Source organism: Erinaceus europaeus, chromosome 1 (assembly GCF_950295315.1).
Source record: "Erinaceus europaeus chromosome 1, mEriEur2.1, whole genome shotgun sequence".
In the NCBI taxonomy this organism is placed as follows: domain Eukaryota; kingdom Metazoa; phylum Chordata; class Mammalia; order Eulipotyphla; family Erinaceidae; genus Erinaceus; species Erinaceus europaeus.
This window is the reverse complement of record NC_080162.1, coordinates 104,928,764-104,949,011: the sequence shown is the minus strand read 5'-3', so window position 1 is coordinate 104,949,011 and position 20,248 is coordinate 104,928,764. Positions and strand designations below refer to the sequence as shown.

Here is a 20,248-nt window from a genome sequence, read left to right as displayed (position 1 = left end):
AAGCTGTGAAGCAGGTCTGCAGGTGTCTTTTTCTCCCCCTGTCTTCCTTTCCTCTCTCGATTTCTCTCTGTCCTATCCAGCAATGACAGCAATAACAATAAGAGCAACAAAAAAGGGAAACAAATAAAATAAAATACCCTCCAGGAGCAGTGGCTATGAAGTGCAGGCACCAAGCCCCAGTGATAAGCCTGGAGCCAAAAAAAAAAAAAGTATGCAAGCATCATTTAAAAAAAAACAAAAAAACCATTAAGTCTTTGAATAACTTTCTCCTGGAACAACAGAAAAGTATTTATACTTTTTTGACCAGAGTACAGCTACAAATAATCTAAATATAACCGAACTTGGAAATCTAAATAATGTCCAATGTGTGGTGGTGGGTAGTTGCACATTAGAGTTATTTGAGAAAATAGGTGAAAATAGCCGTTTTATTTCAAAACTACCATGTTCAGCTCTAAACTTTAGTTTAATCTGAATGAGGTTAGAGACAGATTGAAATATTTTAACTAAGAAATCAGTCTAAGATAGAATTCTAAATTACAAAAATGAAAAGTCAAATTCAAAAGTTATTTAACCATGTTAACAAATTCAATATCCATTGAACTTTGAGTAGGAATGTGACTTGTACTTAGTTTTGTTTCCTGGTTTCCTAAGGTAAACTTGTGTAATTGCAAGAAAACAGCCTGCTAAAAGCCCAGACAGTCACATGAGTTTCCTTCTTTCTTCTTTTGGCTACAAAATAAGAAATGTAAGAAAGGCTGAGGCAGCATATTCTGAAGTGGAAAAAGCCATGTGCAATACGCAGTTTCTTAAAGGCATGGAAAAGAATTATATCCAGCAGCAGAAGAAAGGAAAACTATAAATTAAGGAGAATGTGGTCTGGGAGGTGGCACAGTGGATAAAGTATTGGACTCTTAAGTATGAGGTCCTGGGTTCAATTCCTGGTAGCACGTGTACCAGACTGAAGTCTGGTTCTTTCTCTTTCTGTCTTCCTATCCCCCCCATTAATAAATAAATAAAATATTTAAAAAAAATAAATGATGGGGGGAATCCGGCAGTAGCGCAGCAGGTTAAGTGCACATGGCACAAAATGCAACAACCAGCGCAAAGCCCAATGACCAGCGCAAGAATCCGGTTAGACACCCCGGCTCCCCACCTGCAGGGGAGTCGCTTCACAAGCAGTGAAGCGGGTGTGCTGGTGTCTTTCTCTCCCCTTCTCCGCTCCCCTCCTCTCTCCATTTCTCTCTGTCCTATCCAACAACAACGACATCAACAACAACAATAATTACAACAACAATAATTAAAAACAAGGGCAACAAAAGGGAATAAATCAATAAATATTAAAAAAAATAAATAAATGTGAGGAAGTAAAATGCTAAGAATACACACTGAGACGACCGGAGTACAGGCTATCTAAACACCATAAAATGTTAGTAAATGATCCTTCTCACTAACAGAAAGTAAAGACTTAATTAATCAGAGATTACTTCTAACCTAATAAAGGTTAGCAAAATAATTCTACACTCATACTTACATTCCCCCAAATAGAGAGAGGCAAAAAGACATTGAGAGATAAAGGCAGATAAGGAAGGAGACACCTACAGCACTGCTTCACCGCTTATGAAGCTTCCCTTGAACCCTGTCCCTGTGCACCATAAAATGTGGCTCATCTAGGTGTGCCAACGCCTGGCTCCTTGATATTTACATCTGTTGTTCATGGTATCTCTACTTATGATCACCAACTACCTCAATATGACCCTAATTTTGAATAAGTCAAGTGTAGTGTAAATGTATGTTATACCTTCTTTCTGTTATTATCTAAAGAGTCCTGCCTAGCAACAATTATTTCTGTAATTACTGTCTGGTTAGCACCTACATCAGAATCCCTTGAGCATCCCAGGTTAAATAATATTTGCACTTCCACTGTGTGACACCCAAGACCTACTGAATCAGAGGGGTGGACTCAAAGGAGTCTGCATCTGTCACAATCCCCACTGGGTAATTTTAAACACTGAAGTTTAAGAATTGCTGTAGTAGAATCTAAGAACGACCAGCAGGAACAACCTGAGGACAGCTGTTACTGCAGCTAACAGAGCAGCTAGCAGTAAGCAGCCTTTAAAAGGTCTGACTTTCCCTTTCTGAATATATTTCAGATGAGTAACAGATGTATCACCTCAAAATCCCCAAATGTTTCTATTCTTCCTTAAAACTTTCCCACCACAACATATGCACTATAAGTATGAGGGAGCCAAGTTAAATATTTTATGAACCATGGTGGGGGTTGGGGGGAGGCTGACTACCTGTCTACAAAACTTATTAAAACCCTGTAAGATACAAATATTAATATATATTCTCAATATTCTTTCCTTTCAATTCCTTCGCAGATTTGCTTCAAGCTTTTGAAAATATGTATGGGGCGGGGTAGATAGCATAATGGTTATGCAAACAGACTCTCATGACTGAGGCTCCAAAGTCCCTGGTTCAATCCCCCACACCACCATAAACCAGAGCTGTGCAGTGCTCTGGTGTTTCTCCCTCTGCATAAATAAATAAATAAATAAATAAATAAATAAATAAATAGTAATTACTGAAAATATGCATCACTATACCAGAGTTTAGCATTCATTCAATATCAAATGTATATTGTTTTAAAAATATTCTACCTGTGGCACAGTGGATAAAGCATTGGATTTTCAACCATGAGGTCCTGAGTTCAATCCCCGGCAACACATATACCAGAGTGATGTCTGGTTCTTTCTCTCATTCCTATCTTTCTCATGAATAAATAAATTCTTAAAATAATAATAATAATATTCTATCTAATGGTCAGGATATAGCTAACTCATGCATGAGGCCCTGGGTTAAAGGCCCAGTACTACATGGGGTTATCTACAGGGATGGTGGAACAATGCTGTGGTGTCTCTCCTTTCTCTTCTCCCCTACTCCCTTCCCCCATCTTGTCTCTTTTTAAAAGTAACATTGGGGAGACAGACTTTCAGATTCTGTGGATGATGATGGAAGCGGACCTAGGCTAGGGGTGAGAGCGTTTTGTAGAAAATTGAGAAATCTGGACAGGGGTAGATAGCATAATGGTTATGCAAGAGATTCTCATGCCTGAGGCTTCAAAGTCCCAGGTTCAATTTCCTGAATCACCATAAACCAGAGCTGAGCAGTGATCTATTAAAAAAAAAAAAAAAGAGGGGCCAGGTGGTGGCGCACCTGGTTGAGTGCAAATGCTAGTGTGGCCCGGTCCCCACCTGCAGGAGGAAAGCTTCACAAGTGGTGAAGGAGAGCTGCAGATGTCCCTCTCCCCGTCTATCACCCTCTTCCCTCTCCATTTCTGGCTGTCTCTATCTAATAAATATTTTTAAAAATTACAAAAAAAAGAAATTTTACATATACATCAACTTTATGTACTGTAAACCATTAATCCCCAATTAAAAAATAATAATAATGACTTCTGTCTTCAAAAATAAATTAAAGTGAAAAAATTAATTAAAAAAAAAACTCTGGGCCTGGAGATAGCTAATCTGGTAGAGCCATGTGGGAGGATCTGGGCTTGAGCCTCTGGCACTACACAGGAGTACAGCACAAAGGCGAAGCTTCACGGGCAGAGGAGCAATGTTGTGGTTCTCTTTCTCTCTCTCTCTCTCTCTTTCTCCCTGTCTCTTTATCTTCTCTACCTGGGGGAAATCAATAAATAAATAATAATAAGAGCCAGCTGGGAGTGGTGAAATTGCAGAGGCATGAAAAGGCAATGAAGTCCTAAAGGCAAAAATAATAAAAATAATGTTCCTTCATATAGCAGACAAAAAATTAACTCCAGGAGCTAAAAGATGGCTCACCTGTTAAAATGCACATGCTACCCTGTGCCAGGACCCAGGTTCAAGCTCCTCACCGCATGGGAGTGCCTGCTGGGTCTGGCAAGCTCCACGGAGCAGTAGTGTTGCTGTGCTATCGCTCCTTCTCTGTGTCTCAATCCTCTGTCTCCCAGTCTCTATCTGAAATTTGAAAGTGACCACTGGGAGTGGTGGAGTTGTGCAGACACTGAGTACCAGAGATAGCAATAGTGGCAAAAAATTCCAATTTCTTTTTTTATATAAATTTTATTATTTTTTAAATATTTATTTATTCCCTTTTGTTGCCCTTGTTGTTTTATTGTTGTAGTTATTATTGTTGTTATTGATGTAATTGTTGGATAGGACAGAGAGAAATCAAGAGAGGAGAGGAAGACAGAGAGGGGGAGAGAAAGAAAGACACCTACCTGCAGACGTGCTTCACCGCTTGTGAAGCAATTATCTTTATTTATTTATTGGAATAGAGGCAGCCAGAAATTGAGAGGGAAGGGAATGATAGAGACACCTGCAACACTGCTTCACCATTCACAAAGCTTCCCCATGCACGGGTCCTTGCACACTGTAACATTGTGCTCAAACAGGTGCACTACCACACAGCCCCCAAAATTCCAATTTCTACCTTCCATTAAACTAGTAGATTTCAGTGTTAGAGCTTGCTAAGGAATTCTGGTAGTCCAAATAACAACTTCTGAATATCATTTACAAACCACACAATAAATAGAAGGCACTCAGATTAGTATTTTATTGCATCAAGGCAAAACACTGAGGAAGGAGAGCAGGGAGGGGACTGAGGAGTGCAGGGGGGTGGGGACCTAGTGCCTGATGGTGGAAAGGAGCCTAAGCTGGAGGTGAGAATGTTTTACAGATACCAGTTCGGGTTAGAAGGAAATTTTTACCGATGTAGCGACAACTGTACTATGAACTATTAACCTCCCCAAAAAATAATTTAAAAAATAGAACTTCATTTAGCCTTCATGACAACTCATGAGCTAATTATCATTTTTATCCCTAATTTTATGAAAGGGTTGACTAAGATTCAGAGAGACCAAGCAACTTGTTCAGAAATACACAGCTTATTAGTTGATTGAAATCTAAGCAGTCTAACTCCAGAACCTGCATTTTCAATCTCCACACTATAATGAGATTTGAAGACATGCAAAAGTCCTCTGAATCTTAACAGGTAGGAGTTGTGGATTCTGAAGAATTTAATTTTTTTATAATGTGTTTTTAGATACATATGAGGTCCAGCAAAGGCTAGGAACTATTGCCCTTGGCTGAGTTCACCAAAGTGGAACTCTGGCAGCCTTGCAGAAATAACTCATGGTCTAGAATTCCAAATTCCAGTTAACTGATTAACCAGAATTTACTTATGATCCTACTCTGTCTTCCTCTCCCCACCCACTCTCCCCGGAAGAGAAAAAATTTCTGAGGAAAAACTAATGCCGCTAATCTACTATCTACAAATGAGAAAATAAACATAGATCATAGATGTCTAGCAAGACTGTTTTGAAACTGAATTAGACCTGAACTAAAAGCAATATTCAAGGCAGAATTTAGAGTTAGTTGAAGATTATCTTTTCTCTGCCAACCTTCTCATTTTATAGATGAAAAAGTCCTATTTTTTAAGTATCCTCTATAACTCAGTTTTTTTTTGTTTTCTTTTTTACATTTAACCAGCACATATTTGAGATCTTCTATAGTGTTTACAAGAGAATAGTATACTATAATAAATAACATAGTATACTGGGGCAGGAGGGGGACTCTGAATCTACTAACTTTAAAGACAAGGAAAGTAGTCTTATAACTTAGTGACTTGCCCTTCAAAATTATTTAATGATAGAAGAAGCTAACCAGGACAAAAGTATCTTTTCTTTAAACCAAAAAACAAAAAACCCGGGAGTCAGGCAGTAGCGCAGTGGGTTAAGCGCACATGGCGCAAAGTACAAGGACCAGCGTAAGGATCCTGGTTCGAGCCCCCAGCTCCCCACCTGCAGGGGAGTTGCTTCACAGGTGGTGAAGCAGGTCTGCAAGTGTCTATCTTTCTCTCCCCCACTCTGTCTTCCCCTCCTCTCTCCATTTCTCTCTGTCCTATCCAACAGTAACGACATCAATAACAACAATAATTACTACAACAAAAAAAAGGGCAACAAAAGGGAGTAAGTAAATAAATATATGTATATATATATATATAAAAAAAAACAGGGGTCAGAAGACAGCTCACTTGGTAGAACACAAACTTTACCATGTATGAGAAACCGGTTCCAGTCCTGGAGCAGCACATACAAATACCAAGCAAAGAGGAAGCCTCACAAGAGGTGTCTCTCCCCTCGCTCACCTTCTGTGGGGTGGGGCAAAGTCCACTGAGAGCAGAGGAACTGAGCAGGCACACAGCCCCAGCAAAAGTTCCAATGGTAAAATCAAACAGAATAAAAGGAAAGAAAACCCTTTTTTTTTCATGAGCAGGGCCTATGCATATCCTGCACTCTGCCACTGAGGTATCTCCCTAACCACAAAAGCTAAGCTTCTGATATCTCAAACCAACAGCATTTTCACTATACCAGAGCTTTGCTTTTTATTATTGTTATTATTATTTTACCCTGGAGCCTCAGGTACAAAATTCTCCTGCATAACCATTATGTTATCTGACTGACCCCAGTAAACTTCTTATAATTCATAGAAATCAGCATGTTACCTTGAAATCATAGGAATAAGATCTTTAGTTTTGTTCTGATTATTTCATTTATTAAATATCGGATTTTTGGCAAATAACTGTAAACTACTTCCGAGATCAAGTAATCAAAGCAAGCGTACAAAGGAAAGACATATAACCCTTGCACAGTGTGCTGCTTTGTCATGTGCATAACCCAGGTGTGAGCCCAGCCCCCAGTGCACTGAAGGAAGGTTTGGTGCTGTCGTATCATCCACTCTTTCTTTCCCTCTCTGTCTCCATCTAAAACTAAAATAAATGGGGCCAGGTTGTGGTGCAGCTGGTTGAAGAAACATGTCACAATGTACGAGGACCCAGGTTCAAGTCCCCAGTCCCCACCTGCAGGGGGAAAGCTTTGCAAGTGGTGAAGCAAGGCTGCAGGTGTCTCTCTGACTCTCTCCCTCTCTATCTTCCCCTTCCTCTCAATTTCTGGCTGTCTCTATCCAATACATAAAGATAATAATAATAATGGTGAATAGCTTAAATCTACTTCGTGTTTAAAACACAGAAATAGATCTATATGGTGCAAAGCCTAACCTGGGTATAAAAGTTTTTTTTTTATTACTATTAACTTTCATCTTCTCCTCACTGCTGAATTTCAACGTACTTATAGACAGGAAAGAAGAAAGAATTGGAGGAAAAGTTATTTGTAGGCTCTCACAATCAGGTCAGTAGTCACACAGAGAAACACCAAAGTAAAGCTGAAGCTAGATCTCAACAAGGACTAAAAAACACCTCACGTCCTGGGGCGGGTGGTAGTGCACCTGGCTGAACGCATACGTTGCAATGCAGAAGGACTCAGGTTCGAGCCCCTGGTCGCTTTGCAAGTGGTGAAGCAGGGGTGCAAGTGTCTCTCGGTCTCTCTCTCCCTCTCTATCATGCCCTTCCCTCTCAATTTCTGGCTGTCTATGCAATAAATAAATAAATATAATAAAAATTTAAAAACAAAAACCTTGGGAGTCGGGCGGTAGCACAGCGGCTTAAGTGCAGGTGGCGCAAAGCACAAGGACTGGTTAGGATCCCGGTACAAGCCCCCGGCTCCCCACCTGCAGGGGAGTCGCTTCACAGGCGGTGAAGCAGGTCTACAGGTGTCTCTGTCTCTCTTCCTCTCTATCTCCCCCTTCTCTCTCAATTTCTGTCTTTATCCAATAACAAAAAAAAAAAAAAAATCCTCACTTGTAGTAGGGAAGAAAGTAGTCCTATCCTGCATTCAAATCCTTTATCGCTTATATGACTTCTACTTACTCAGTGAAGTTTCTGTCAATGATGTGCCTTAACTGAACATGACTTTGTACTATCAGACATAGTACTTAATGTAAAGTATTTCCTGGTTACTTACTATTCAAGAGAAAAATTAAAACAAGAAGAAAGTCAACAAAATAGCTTACCTGCATAGTGTGCCTGGTCTACTCTATACTCTGCCCAAGTTCAAGCCTACCACACTGAAGAAAGATTTGGTGGTGTGGTGTGGTGTGGTGTGGTGTGGTGTGGTGTGGTGTGGTGTGGTGTGGTGTGGTGTGGTGTGGTGTGTGTATGTGTGTGTGTGTTAGGGAGGCAGTGATACCCTCAGTTGTGCACATGTGTTATAGTGTACACGGACTGGTTTCAAGCCCCTGGTCCCCATCTGCAGGGGGAAAGTTTCACAAGTGGTGAAGCAGTACTGCAGGTGTGTCTCATGTCTTTCTCCCTATCTCCCTTCCCTGTGGATTTCTGTCTCTACTCAATTAATAAATAAATGTATTTTTAAAAAGCAAAAATGGGTTTGGAGGCTTTACAAAAACAAAAATATGTCCTAGAACAAGATATTCCCAAAGGGAGCTGTTACCCAGAGCTTCAGAGCTGAGACTGACAACCATGTACAAGATGGGGGGTATGAGGGGGGGGGAAGCCTTAGGTTATGGGAATAAAGGGAATTTCCAATAATTCTGTCTGAAGATGGAAAATCTGTTTAAAGCTATACTAACTTATAGTGATAGAAAGCAAATAGAGGGAGAGTCCATCAAAGTTGCCAATTCAACAACCTGAGTGGGTTCTTCATAGCAGCATAAGAATCTAAGTTCAGAGAAGTCATAGTCTCTGCCCTTTTTATAGACAGACACACATACAGACAATAGCACTGAAGCTTCAGGTAATGTGATGAGGTCTGGGCTTGAATCTGGATTGCATACCTGGCATAGCAGCACACTACGGAAATGAGCTTTTTCACAGACCCTAGTCTTTGCCTTTAAGATGTTCAGAATCCAACAGTTTTTTTTTCTTTTTGCAGAATGCTAAGTGGAAATTTGTGCTTATGTGTGCTTCTGCCATTTCCCAAGAATGTTATATTAAAAAAAAAAAAAAAAAGTGGTAGCTAGAATTGTGACATTCAGACCTCAGTTAAGAAAAACAAGACTTAGATTAATTTAAGAGCACCTAGGTTTTTGGACTTCAACCCCAATACTCTGATACATATAATTAGCGTAAGAATTCATCTCGGGAGTCTGGCGGTAGCGCAGCGGGTTAAGCGCACGTGGCGTACCGGAGTAAGGATCCGGGTTCGAGCCCCTGGCTCCCCAACTGCAGGGGCGTCGCTTCACAGGCGGTAAAGCAGGTCTGCAGGTGTCTATCTTTCACTCCCCTCTCTGTCTTTCCCTCCTCTCTCCATTTCTCTCTGTCCTACCCAACAACAACGACATCAATAATAACTACAACAATAAAACAAGGGTAACAAAAGGGAATAAATAATAAATATTAAAAAATAATAATTAATATCAACTAGCTGTTCTAAAGTCCTACTAATCTACAGGATAAAGAAAAAAATCATATGAAAGTTGTTAACTACTGTTAATAATATGTCTCTTGAAATACATTTCCCTAGTAACTGCCCATTAAAGAGATATCTATGTATGCATATATGCATCTATCTTCAATTTAGCCCCACTAGTCTTCACTCTATCACCCAAATCAAGGAGTTTTGTCCAAATAATCTCTAGTCCGAAGTGTCAGAGATCAAGCATACTGGAACAAACTAGTTGAATTAGTATCCTCCAAAGCCACCTACAGGTCTAACATTGCCGGTCACCTGACTTCAAAACATTACAAACAGGGTAGGGGAGTTAGCATAATGGTTATGCAAAAAAACTCTCATGCTTGAGGCTCTGTGGTCCCAGGTTCAGTCTCCGGCACCACCATAAAACCATGAAGCAGGTCTGCAGGTGTCTATCTTATCTTTCTCTCTCCCTGTCTTCCCCTTCTCTCTGTCCTATCAAACAACAACATCAATGGCAACAATAACAATAATGATAACAACAAGGGCAACAAAATAGGAAAAATAGCCTCCAAGAGCAATGGATTCGTAGTGCAGGCACCAAGCCCCAGCAATAAGCCTGGAGGAAAAAAAAAGAAATCACACAGAAGGGGCCCGGTGGTGGTGCAGCTGGTTGAGCACTCATGTTTAGTGTGCAAGGCCCTAAGTTTGAGCCCTCAGCCCCCACCTGCAGGGGGAAAGCTTTGCAAGTGGTGAAGCAGGGCTGTAGGTGTCTGTCTATCACTCCCTTCCCTCTTGACATCTGGCTGTCTATATCCAACAAATTAAAAAAAAAATCAAGCACGATCACAAATATATACCTCTCACTCGTGTTAAGAGCTTATAAATACTATAACTACAAGTTTTTGAGTACATTTCTACAACTATACGCACATATACAGATTTCACTAATGTGCATTTTACTCTGAGTAACATAAAATCAGGACTTTCCGATCACTAAACTTTGCTACTTATTTACAATTCACGCTGGCATGATCACTGCCTGGGATTCAACTCAGGACCACATGCTTTTAATTTTAAGCTCAACACTTTAGACACTGCATCACCTCCCAGGCTGTATACTTTACTTATTAAAGTTTACTTATTAATGAGAAAGCTAGAAGGGGAGAGAAAGAACCAGACATCACTCTGGCACATGTGCTGCCAGGAATCGAACCCAGGACCCCATGCTTGAGAGACTAAAGCTTTATCACTGCACCACCTCCTGGACCACTACTTTAAAATGTTTACAAGCAGAAAAAGAGATGATAAAGAAGAAAAAAATTAATTACAATAGAAAATTGTGACGGTGTTGTCTGCAAATATGTAGATCAATAGCATAGCCCTCTAAGATCTGAGCCGCAAAACTTGTTCTTTGTCAAGATCCCAGAAGAGAAACCAAAAACACAGGAGAGCAAGCTCTGAAAGGTTTTTGAAAAATGGAGATAAAGCTCCAATTTTCCTAATTTTTTTTTCAAAAGTGTCAAAATCAGACTCAAGGAAGTCACTTTTTCAGTAATGTGCGTTGAAATGAGCACTTCTACCACTATCAAACCAGTAAAGATTCCCTTGTGAAATCTGCACTGTCCAGCTCCATAATTTCAAGACTAGCAAGTCAAATCATAATTACAACTACCATTAAAAAAAAAAAAAAAGAATCAAAGTTGGTGGGAAAAGTAGAGGCCAATGTAGCAGGAAGAAGTAGAGAAGATTTTTCTACATAAAGCGCCACGAATACACAGTTAACTTGGCTTAGCAGGCTGAGGTTGCATTCCGAACACCAAACTGAAGGCATATCACCAAGGCTCACCATAACCGACGACTAAATACTAGGAAACACAACCACCTCTGATTTTTAAGAATTCCCAAACTGCTCGCATGCATCTAGACTCCAGGCAGATAAGACAGCTCTGCAAAAAAAAAAAAAAAAAAGGCTTCCCTTTCTCCCTCACACACAACCACGCCCCTACAGACTAGCGTCCCCCACCCCCACCCACCCCACCCCGAATCCCAGCAGTACAATGAGAAAGGGGAAAAAAAAAAAAAAAAAAGCACATAGACCATTGTCTGTTTTGCTTTTCCGCAAAAGGCAAAGCAGTAGACATGGAAACTAGCAGGCTGGCGGAGGACTTGGCTGACACAGAAAGCAGGTGTGAACGGCAGGCACAGGTATCGCCTGCCCGTCCCAGAGGGCGGTGAACAAGAGCAGGTTGCCTGGCCGCCTCCACAGACCTCAGCGAGGCTGCAGCCCGCCGCAGACCTGGTTCCTCTTCCCACCGACACTAAATCAGAGCCTCGCCCGGGTGCCCGCCCGCCCGCCCGCAGCCCCAGCGCAGCCCGCGCTGTACCTGGCGAGGAAGTCGGCGAGGCCGCCGCTCCGCCCGGCCCGGCCCGGGCCCCCCGACGGCCCCTGCTCGGCGGCGGGCGAGGTTCCGGGCGGCGCGGCCCGAGGCAGGCGGTCGCGGGAGCTCGGGGGGCTGCTCCCCTCCGCCGCGCTGCCGCGCGAGTGGCGAGGCGCGTCCGGGCCGGGGTCCGCGCCCCCACTAGTCCTCTCCGCCGGGGCGGTCGGGGACGCGCCCTCCCCGGGACCCCGCGGGCCGGCTCGCGGAGGCAGGTCCTCGCCGCTGGCCGCGCTGTCGTCCTCCGAGCTGCTCTCCGCGCCGGTGGCCGCCAGGCAGCAGCTCCGCAGCGGGTCCTCCAGCGGCGCGGCCCAGTCCGACCCGCTGCCCGCGCCCTCGTCGCCCGGCGGCTCCAGACGGAGGTGGCGGGGGCCCGGCTCCCGGCCCCCCGCGCCGGCCAGCCCGCGAGCCTCGTCCAGGTCCCGGCGGCCCCGGCCCGGCAGGAAGCCCGAGTCCCCGTTGGTCATGCCCCGCCGCCGCGGCAGGCGGCCGGCCGAGCGCGGGGCGGCGGGGGGCGGACAGTGGCACAGTCCCGGCTCCAGCGGAGCCCCGGCCGCCTGGAGGTAGCGCCGAAAGAGCCGCTGAGGGGGTGTCTCCTCCTCCCCCTCCTCCTCCTCCTCCTCCGCGGCCGCCTCTTCTTCTTCCCCCTCTTCCTCCTCGGGCGGCTCCACAGCGCCGACGCCCCCGCCACAGCCGCTGGAGGCCCGGATCATCTTCCCATCCTGGCCCACCGGCTCGGGCGCCGGCGCTGGAAGCAACTTGGGGTTTCTTCCCGGGCAGGCTCCGGCATCCTCCGGACCCACCATCTGGGGTCGGTCGGCTGAGCGTCGCTCTGGGAGGCGGTGGAGGAGGACCCCTCGGTGCAGGGCGGACCGGGGGACGAGGCCAGGGCGCTGGGGCCGCGGCGGCCGCCGCCGCAAGGTTCTCAAGACCCACCCCTCTCACCCCGGGGCTCGGGCAGTTGCGGTAGGGGAGAGGAGGGCACGCGCCTGGGTTCGCGCACGCGCAGAAGCCCGCTCGCTCACACTCCGACCTGGAGATTCCGTGAACCATAGAGACGGCAGCTAGAGAGACCTGCTCCACGACATTCTGGCTGGGGATCTGGGATCTGCCATCTGGATGTTGGAGGCGGGTTGGCTCTCTCTGAACATGACAGTTCTTAACAAGAGCGGTCATTGTTCCCTTCAAAGATTATTTTTCTTTCTTTTCTTTCTTTCTTTCTTTCTTTCCTTCTTTTTTGTTTTCGTTTAACTGTACTTAGTTGATGGGAGTAGGATAGAGCCAGGTTAGCTAGAAAGAAGTTTTCCAGCTCTCTGATCATCTGTCCACTTGATTATTTCACATTCATGTTCCCATTCGCCATTGTCACGTATTACTAGCAACACCCTGCTTTCTCCACTTCATCTTACATAATACTACCAAGTGACTCTCCCCCCCCCTTTTTTTTAGACAGAGAAACAGGCAGAAGGAGAGATGGAAATAAATATAACATTGAAGCTTTCCCTAGTATAGTTGAGGGCGGAGCTTGTACCTGACTGCATGGCAGTTCAGGCATCTTCCCATATGAGCTATCTCCCCAATCCTTCAAAGTTACCTTTCTTAGATTTCTTGCTTGCTTTCTTGCTTCCTACCAGAGCTCTGCTCAGCTCTAGTTTTTGTGGTACGTGGGATGAACCTGGGATCTTGGCACAGTAGTTTTTCGCATAACCATTATGCTATCTCCACTACTACAAAGTTACCTTTCTTATATATGTCATCACCCTACTCTTTGTAATTTTTTTCTTTTTCTTTTCTTTTTTTTTTTTTACCAGAGCACTGTTCATCTAACTCTTGAACCTGAAACCTTTGGTGCCTCAGGCATGAAAATCTTTTCTACATAGCCATCATGCAATCTTCCTACCCTAAATTTTCTCTTCTTATTTAAAGAGGAAGAAGGAGTGGAACCTGCTAGAGGAAATGAAATGTATCAAAAGTACAAATCACAAAACAGGATAGCTGATCAAATATAAATGCTAAAGAAAAGGGAATCAGCAATTACAACAAAAAAATCTTCAGACTGAAAATGATATGGTTTAGAAAAAAAGATTTGGGTTGGGGAAAAAGTTTAACTGGGAAGTATCTCTGATAAAGTGTAGGATTAAAATACTTTAATCCTATACTTAATCAAGTACATAATTAAGAATATGGTTAAGACTTGGCATGGGACCTAGTAGGTTTGGAGCATAGATGCAAGTCATCTAAATGACTGCAACTGGTGAATCATGAGTGACATCACATAGGAAGAACGACTAACGATGGATATAGAGCTGAGATACTCAAAGATGTCCTTATTTCAGGATGGACATGGAGAAATTGTATTATAAGGGATTAAAGGGGCAGTAGCTGTGGATAAAATGAAGGGACAAATATAAATTACTCCTAGAACTATGTCAATGAAAGGACAAAAATAGGATAATGGAGATATAAATATATATATTGCCTCCAGTGTTATTGCTGGTGTTCGGTGCCTGCACTATGAATCCACTGCTCCTAGAAGCCATTTTTCCCACTTTTTGTTTCCCTTGTTCTTTATCATTGTTGTTGTTGTTATTGTTATTTTCATTGCTGTCGTTGTTGGATAGGACAGAGAGAAATCGAGAGAGGACGGAAAGACAGAGGGAGGAGAGAAAGATAGACACCTGCCGGTCCTTGAGCTTTGCTCCATGTGTGCTTAACCCACGGCACTACCGCCCGGACCCCTGGAGTAGTATATTTTAATGATACAGAGAGACTATACAGAAAGAGCTAGCAGAGCACTGCTCAGCTCTGGCTTATAAAAGTGCGGGAGGTTGCGGCTGGACTCTCTCAAAAGCCTAGACCAAGTAGATCAGAAGCATCCAATAGCACAGCTATATACAAGATACTGGGTACTGTACAGCAAACCATAACAAAAGGACTTTTCAAAGTTAACCCAATTACCAAATAATGTGATGATAACATTAACTATCGATTGTCTTTTTGAACCCTAAGACAGCAGGAACCTCACATCTCCACTATAGAGCCCCTACTTCCCCCAGTCCTGGAACCCTTGGATAGGGCCCACTTTCCCGTATGCCTCTCCCAATCCATATCAAATAATATTGCATCCGCTGATCACAACCTAACCAACGCAATGATTGCCACCTCAACATACTTCACTTCAGACTGTGTCCAGAGATTTCACATGTGGAATGACAACCCTTCAGCTTCATTACTCGGGTGAGACCTTTCCTTACATAGTATACTCTAATTTCATCTCAGGTGGTTCACTTTCTAACAAAGTCCCAAAACCTAGATATACACCAGTTTCTGTGAGAGAGAGCATATCTTCACACGTATCTATAAACTACTGCAAAATATATACCTGAAAGCAGAAGTACACTAGAGTTTGCAGTGAGTACCCCCCTAACACTTCCTCTCCACTATTCCAAGCTTTGGGTCCATGATTGCTCAACAATTTGTTTGGCTTCATATGTTAACTCTCTTTTCAGTCACCAGGTTCCAGATGCCATCAGGATGCTGGCCAGGCTTCCCTGGATTGAAGACCCACCAATGTGTCCTGAAGCTCAGCTTCCCCAGAGACCCACCCTACTAGGGAAAGAGAGAGGCAGACTGGGAGTATGGACCGACCAGTCAACGCCCATGTTCAGCGGGGAAGCAATTACAGAAGCCAGACCTTCTACCTTCTGCAACCCTCAATGACCCTGGGTCCATGCTCCCAGAGGGATGGAGAATGGGAAAGCTATCAGGGGAGGGGGTGGGACATGGAGATTGGGTGGTGGGAATTGTGTGGAGTTGTACCCCTCCTACCCTATGGTTTTGTTAATTAATCCTTTTTTAAATAGAAAGAAAGAAAGAAAGAAAGAAAGAAAGAAAGAAAGAAAGAAAGAAAGAAAGAAAAGAAAAGCAGTAAGACAAAAAAAAAATCTCAAGAACCCGGTTCCAGCAAGTGTACAGGTGTCTATCTTTCTCTCCCTCTCTCTGTCTTCCCCTCCTCTCTCAACTTCTCTTTTTCCTACCCAACAACTGTATGGAGCCCCAGCTATAACCCTAGAGGCAAAAAAAGAAAGTGCTAAGGTTTGAACCTGGAACCTCAAAGCCTCATGCAGGAAAATCTTTTGCATAGGCATTAGGCTGTCTCCCCAGCCCATGAAATAGTATATCTTCTTGCCATGTAGGCTTTTTAAAAAAATCTTTATTTATTTGATGGGTAGAGACAGCGAGAAACCAAGAGGGAAGGGCATGATAGACAAGGAAAGAGACAGAAAGATAAATGCAGCACTGCTTTACCACTCATGAAGCTTTACCCCTGCAGGTGGGGACCAGGGGCTTGAACCTGGCTCCTTGTACATAGAAACATGTGCACTCAACCAGGTGAGCCACCACCCGACCCCTGTAGTGGTATATCTTAAGGAGGTAATATTGGGAGTTGGGCGGTAGCGCAGCAGGTTAAGCGCACATAGCGCGAAGCACAAGGACCAGCATAAGGATCCTGGTTGGAGTCCCCGGCTCCCTACCTGCAGGGGAAGCATCACAGGCAGGCGGTGAAGCAGGTCTGCAGGTGTCTATCTTTCTCTCCTCCTCTCTGTCTTCCCCTCCTCTCTCCATTTCTCTCTGTCCTATCCAACAATTGCCGGGATAGCCTGAGGGCACTTCTTCCTGAGCTAGTGCTCTCTGGCTTGGAGAGAACTCAACTGGAGCCGATCTAGGCTGCTGCGTGGGAGAGGGATCAGGAACTCGTGCCGCACTAACTTCCGCAGGAGATACACTCTGGAACTCTTGGAGCCGGAAAGCAATTTCCAAGTGTCTTTAATCAGAAGAGCAGCTGTTTTTATACTCTCCAAGTAGGGTGGAAACAGGATGTGATATAGAGAGGGTGGAGAGAAAAGTGACTGGTGAAAATCAGAGTGTGACAAGGAGGGGGCGGAACAGGCGAGAATCCTATCACTGAACCACCAATGCCCTGGAGGGAGTGCTTTATGTAAATATAAAACTGATTTATGTAAATAGACCAAAGCTTTGGATCAGTAAATCACTATATAGGCATATGGTTAAGCAGAAGCCAGGGGGAGGTGGCATACTACCCAACAAACAATGACATCAATAATAACTACAACAATAAAAAAACATGGACAACAAAAGGGAATAAGTAAATAAATATAAAAAAATTAAAAAAAAGAAATATACACTTGAGGGGCCAGCTGGTGGTGCACCTGGTTGAGCACACATGTTGCAATGTGCAAGGACCCAGGTTCGAGCCCCCAGTCCCCACCTGCAGGGGGAAAGCTTTGCGAGTGGTAAAGCAGGGTTGCAGGTGTCTCTCTGTCTCTTTCCCTCTTTGTCTCTCTCTTCTGCTCGATTTCTGACTGTCTCTATTCAATAAATACATAAAGATAATAAAAAAAACTGAAAAAAGAAATGTACAGTGGTCCAGGAGGTGGCGCAGTGGCTAAGGCACTAGGCTCTCAAGCATGAGGTCCTGAGTTCATTCCCTGGCAGCACATGTACCAGAGTGATGTCTGGTTCTTTCTCTCTCTCCCCTATCTTTCTCATAAATAAATAAATAAAATCTTTAAAAAAAAAAGAAAAATATTAAAAAAAAAAAAAAAAGAAATGTACACTTGGAGGGTAGGACCCCCACTAAAGGAATTTTTAAATAGAATATTCAAAAGTTGTGGGGGTAGGCCGGGCAGTAGCACACGGGGTTAAGCGCACATAGTGTGAAGCACAAAGATACCCCCCTGCAGGGGGGTGTGTGTCTCTTCATGGACAGTGAAGCAAGTCTATAGGTGTTTATCTTTCTCTCTCCCTCTCTTTCTTTCTCTCCTCTCTCAATTTCTCTCTGTCCTATCCAACAATAATAAGACTAACACAAATGGAAAAAATGGCCACCAGGAGCAGTGGCTTCATAGTGTAGGCACTGAGCCCCAGTGATAATCCTGGAAGAAAAATAATAATAATATATATGTATATATTCAAAAGTTGGTTATTTTGTGGTCCGGGAGGTGGTGCAGTGGTAAAGCTTTGGACTCTCAAGCATGAGGTCCCGAGTTTAATCCCCAGCAGCACATGTGCCAGAATGATGTCTGGTTCTTTCCCTCTCCCTCTATCTTTCTCATAAATAAATAAAATATTTTTTAAATGATTTTTTTAAAAATTGGTTATTTTTTAAAATCTACTATTGATCCAAGAAAAAGAGTACTTAGGTGCTGAAAGAGATAGAAAAATGGTTATGCAAAAGAACTTTATGCCTGAGGCTGCAAGGTCCCAGGTTCAACCCCCAGCACCATCATAAGCCAGAGCTGAGCAGTGCTCTGGTTGAGAGAGAGAGGGAGGGAGGGAGGGAAAAAGAGAGAGAATTTTTAGAGATAGGTCTTTCTTTTATTTCTGGTGCCACAGATGTTGAAGGAGGTATTAGGAACCTCCAGACTTTTCATATATTTGTTCATAGAGAGCCACTTATTCATTTTTTTCCCCACCCAAATAGATTTTAGTAACAATCAGCAGCAGCAGCTTGGAAAGTAAAGTGTAAATGCCATCTAAGCAAGTCTTCAGAGTGTATGTGGATAAGACCATAAGGGGAAGGAAGTATTTCTAAGCCTGTAGCCAGATGAAAGACTAAAACTTCACTGGTAGGTGGAGAGAAAAAATAGAAAAAGTGGGGATGACAGTGTGGGAATTGTGAGAATCATCTGCATTGATAAGTGAGATGCTACTTTGATTTGCATCTTCCCTGCTCAGCTATACTTCCCAGCAGTTTTAGAATAAAGGCCTAAAGACAATGTGTCCTTGTTTTATAGAACATTATTCATAGAGAGCTCCTAGCAGAGTCTGGCACAGAGAGGATAGGGAGAAACAATTACTGCCAAATGGACTATCAGAAAATGTACATTACTTTGTGCATGGAATTGATATCCTCTTCTTAAGAAACTTTGGAAAGCAATGAATTGATAAAGAATGTTTCTGAAAGCAGTCAATTCAATCAAGAAAAAGAGGAAATGGGAGTCAGGCGGTAGTGCAGCGGGTTAAGTGCACATGGCGCCAAGAGCAAGGACGAGCTCAAGGATCCTGGTTCAAGCCCCCCCCTCCCCACCTGCAGGTAAGTCGCTTCACAGGCGGCAAAGCAGGTCTGCAGGTGTCTGTCTTCCCCCCCCCACCCCCGTCTTCCCCTCTTTCGATTTCTCTCTGTCCTGTCCAACAATGATATCAATAACAACAACAATAATAACAACCACAACATTGATAAAAAAACAAGGGCAAGAAAAGTGGGAAAAAAATAGCCTTCAGGAGCAGAGGATTTGTGGTGCAGGTACCGAGCCCCAGCAATAACCCTGGAGGCAAAAAAAAAAAAAAAAAAAAAAGGAAATGTTATGTCCTGGCAGTTTAACTTAAAAACCAAACTCTTAAAAAAAAAACAAAAAACTCGGGAGCAGGGTGGTAGTGCAGCAGGTTAAGCGCATGTGGTGCGAAGCGCAAGGACCAGCAAAAGGATCCCTGTTCAAGCTCCTGGTTCCCCACCTGCAGGGGTGTCACTTATAAGCAGTGAAGCAGGTCTGCAGGTGTCTATCTTTCTCTCCCCCTTTCTGTCTTCCCTTCCTCTCTCCATTTCTCTCTGTCCTATCCAACAACGATTTCATTAATAACAACGACAATAACTACAACAATAAAACAACAAGGGCAACAAAAGGGAATAAATAAACAAACAAACAAACAAAACAACTCTTGGGACTAAGGGAGGCAGCCCAGTGGTAGAGTACCTGCTTTTAATTTCCAAGGTCCAAGACTGGGAGACAGCACAATGATTATGCAAAGATACCATGTCTGAGGCTCAAAATCCCAGGTTTAGGGGGCCGGGTGGTGGCACACCTGGTTAAGCGCACATATTGCAGTGCTCGAGGACCTCGGTTCGAGCCCCCAGTCCCCACCTGTAGGGGGAAAGCTTCATAAGTGGTGAAGCAGGGCTGCAGGTGTCTCTGTCTTTCTCCCTCTCTATCACCCCCTTCCTTCTTGACTTCTGGCTGTCTCTATCCAATAAATAAAGATAATAAAAAAAATTTTTTTAAATCCCAGGTTCAATCCATATACTGCCATATGCAGAGTAACACAGCATAAGGAAAGAAAATAAACAAAACCCCAAATTCCTAATTATTCTATGTCCAAGGTTCAGGACTTCCTCCACTAGTGAGAGCAACAAGAACAAAACAAATACTGCTCCATGTATGGTGAAGCACTGTTTGGGGCTTTCTCTTACATTGCCCTTTTTTCCTTTCCTTTTCTTTTTTCTTTCTTTTTTTTTTTTTACCAGAGCACTGTTAAGCTCTGTTTCATGGTGATTAGGGGGACTTAACCTGGGACTTTGAAGCCTCAACCATGAGACTCTTTGCATAACCATTATGCTATCTATCCCCAAGCTGGAACTTGAGTCTTATATACCACAAGGTATACTAGATCTTGCTACATTGTAATAACTACTTCTTAGAGTCAT

General features: G+C 43.5%; 1 protein-coding gene and 1 long non-coding RNA gene across 4 annotated transcripts in view; one reads left to right on the top strand and one right to left on the bottom strand.

Moving 5' to 3' along the window:
• The window catches only part of TBC1D12 (TBC1 domain family member 12), a 105,194-nt gene extending 92,454 nt beyond the window's left edge, over window positions 1-12,740 (bottom strand). For all 3 annotated transcript variants that reach the window (XM_060192244.1, XM_060192251.1, XM_060192258.1), the window contains exon 1: window positions 11,695-12,740. In XM_060192244.1, the coding sequence (XP_060048227.1) occupies window positions 11,695-12,551 (857 nt within the window). In that variant the 5' untranslated portion in view covers window positions 12,552-12,740. The remainder of the gene's footprint in view (window positions 1-11,694) is intronic.
• Window positions 1-20,248, top strand: part of LOC132538952 (uncharacterized) — a 310,731-nt gene that overhangs the window by 198,993 nt on the left and 91,490 nt on the right. The gene's annotated exons all lie outside the window — the stretch shown is intronic.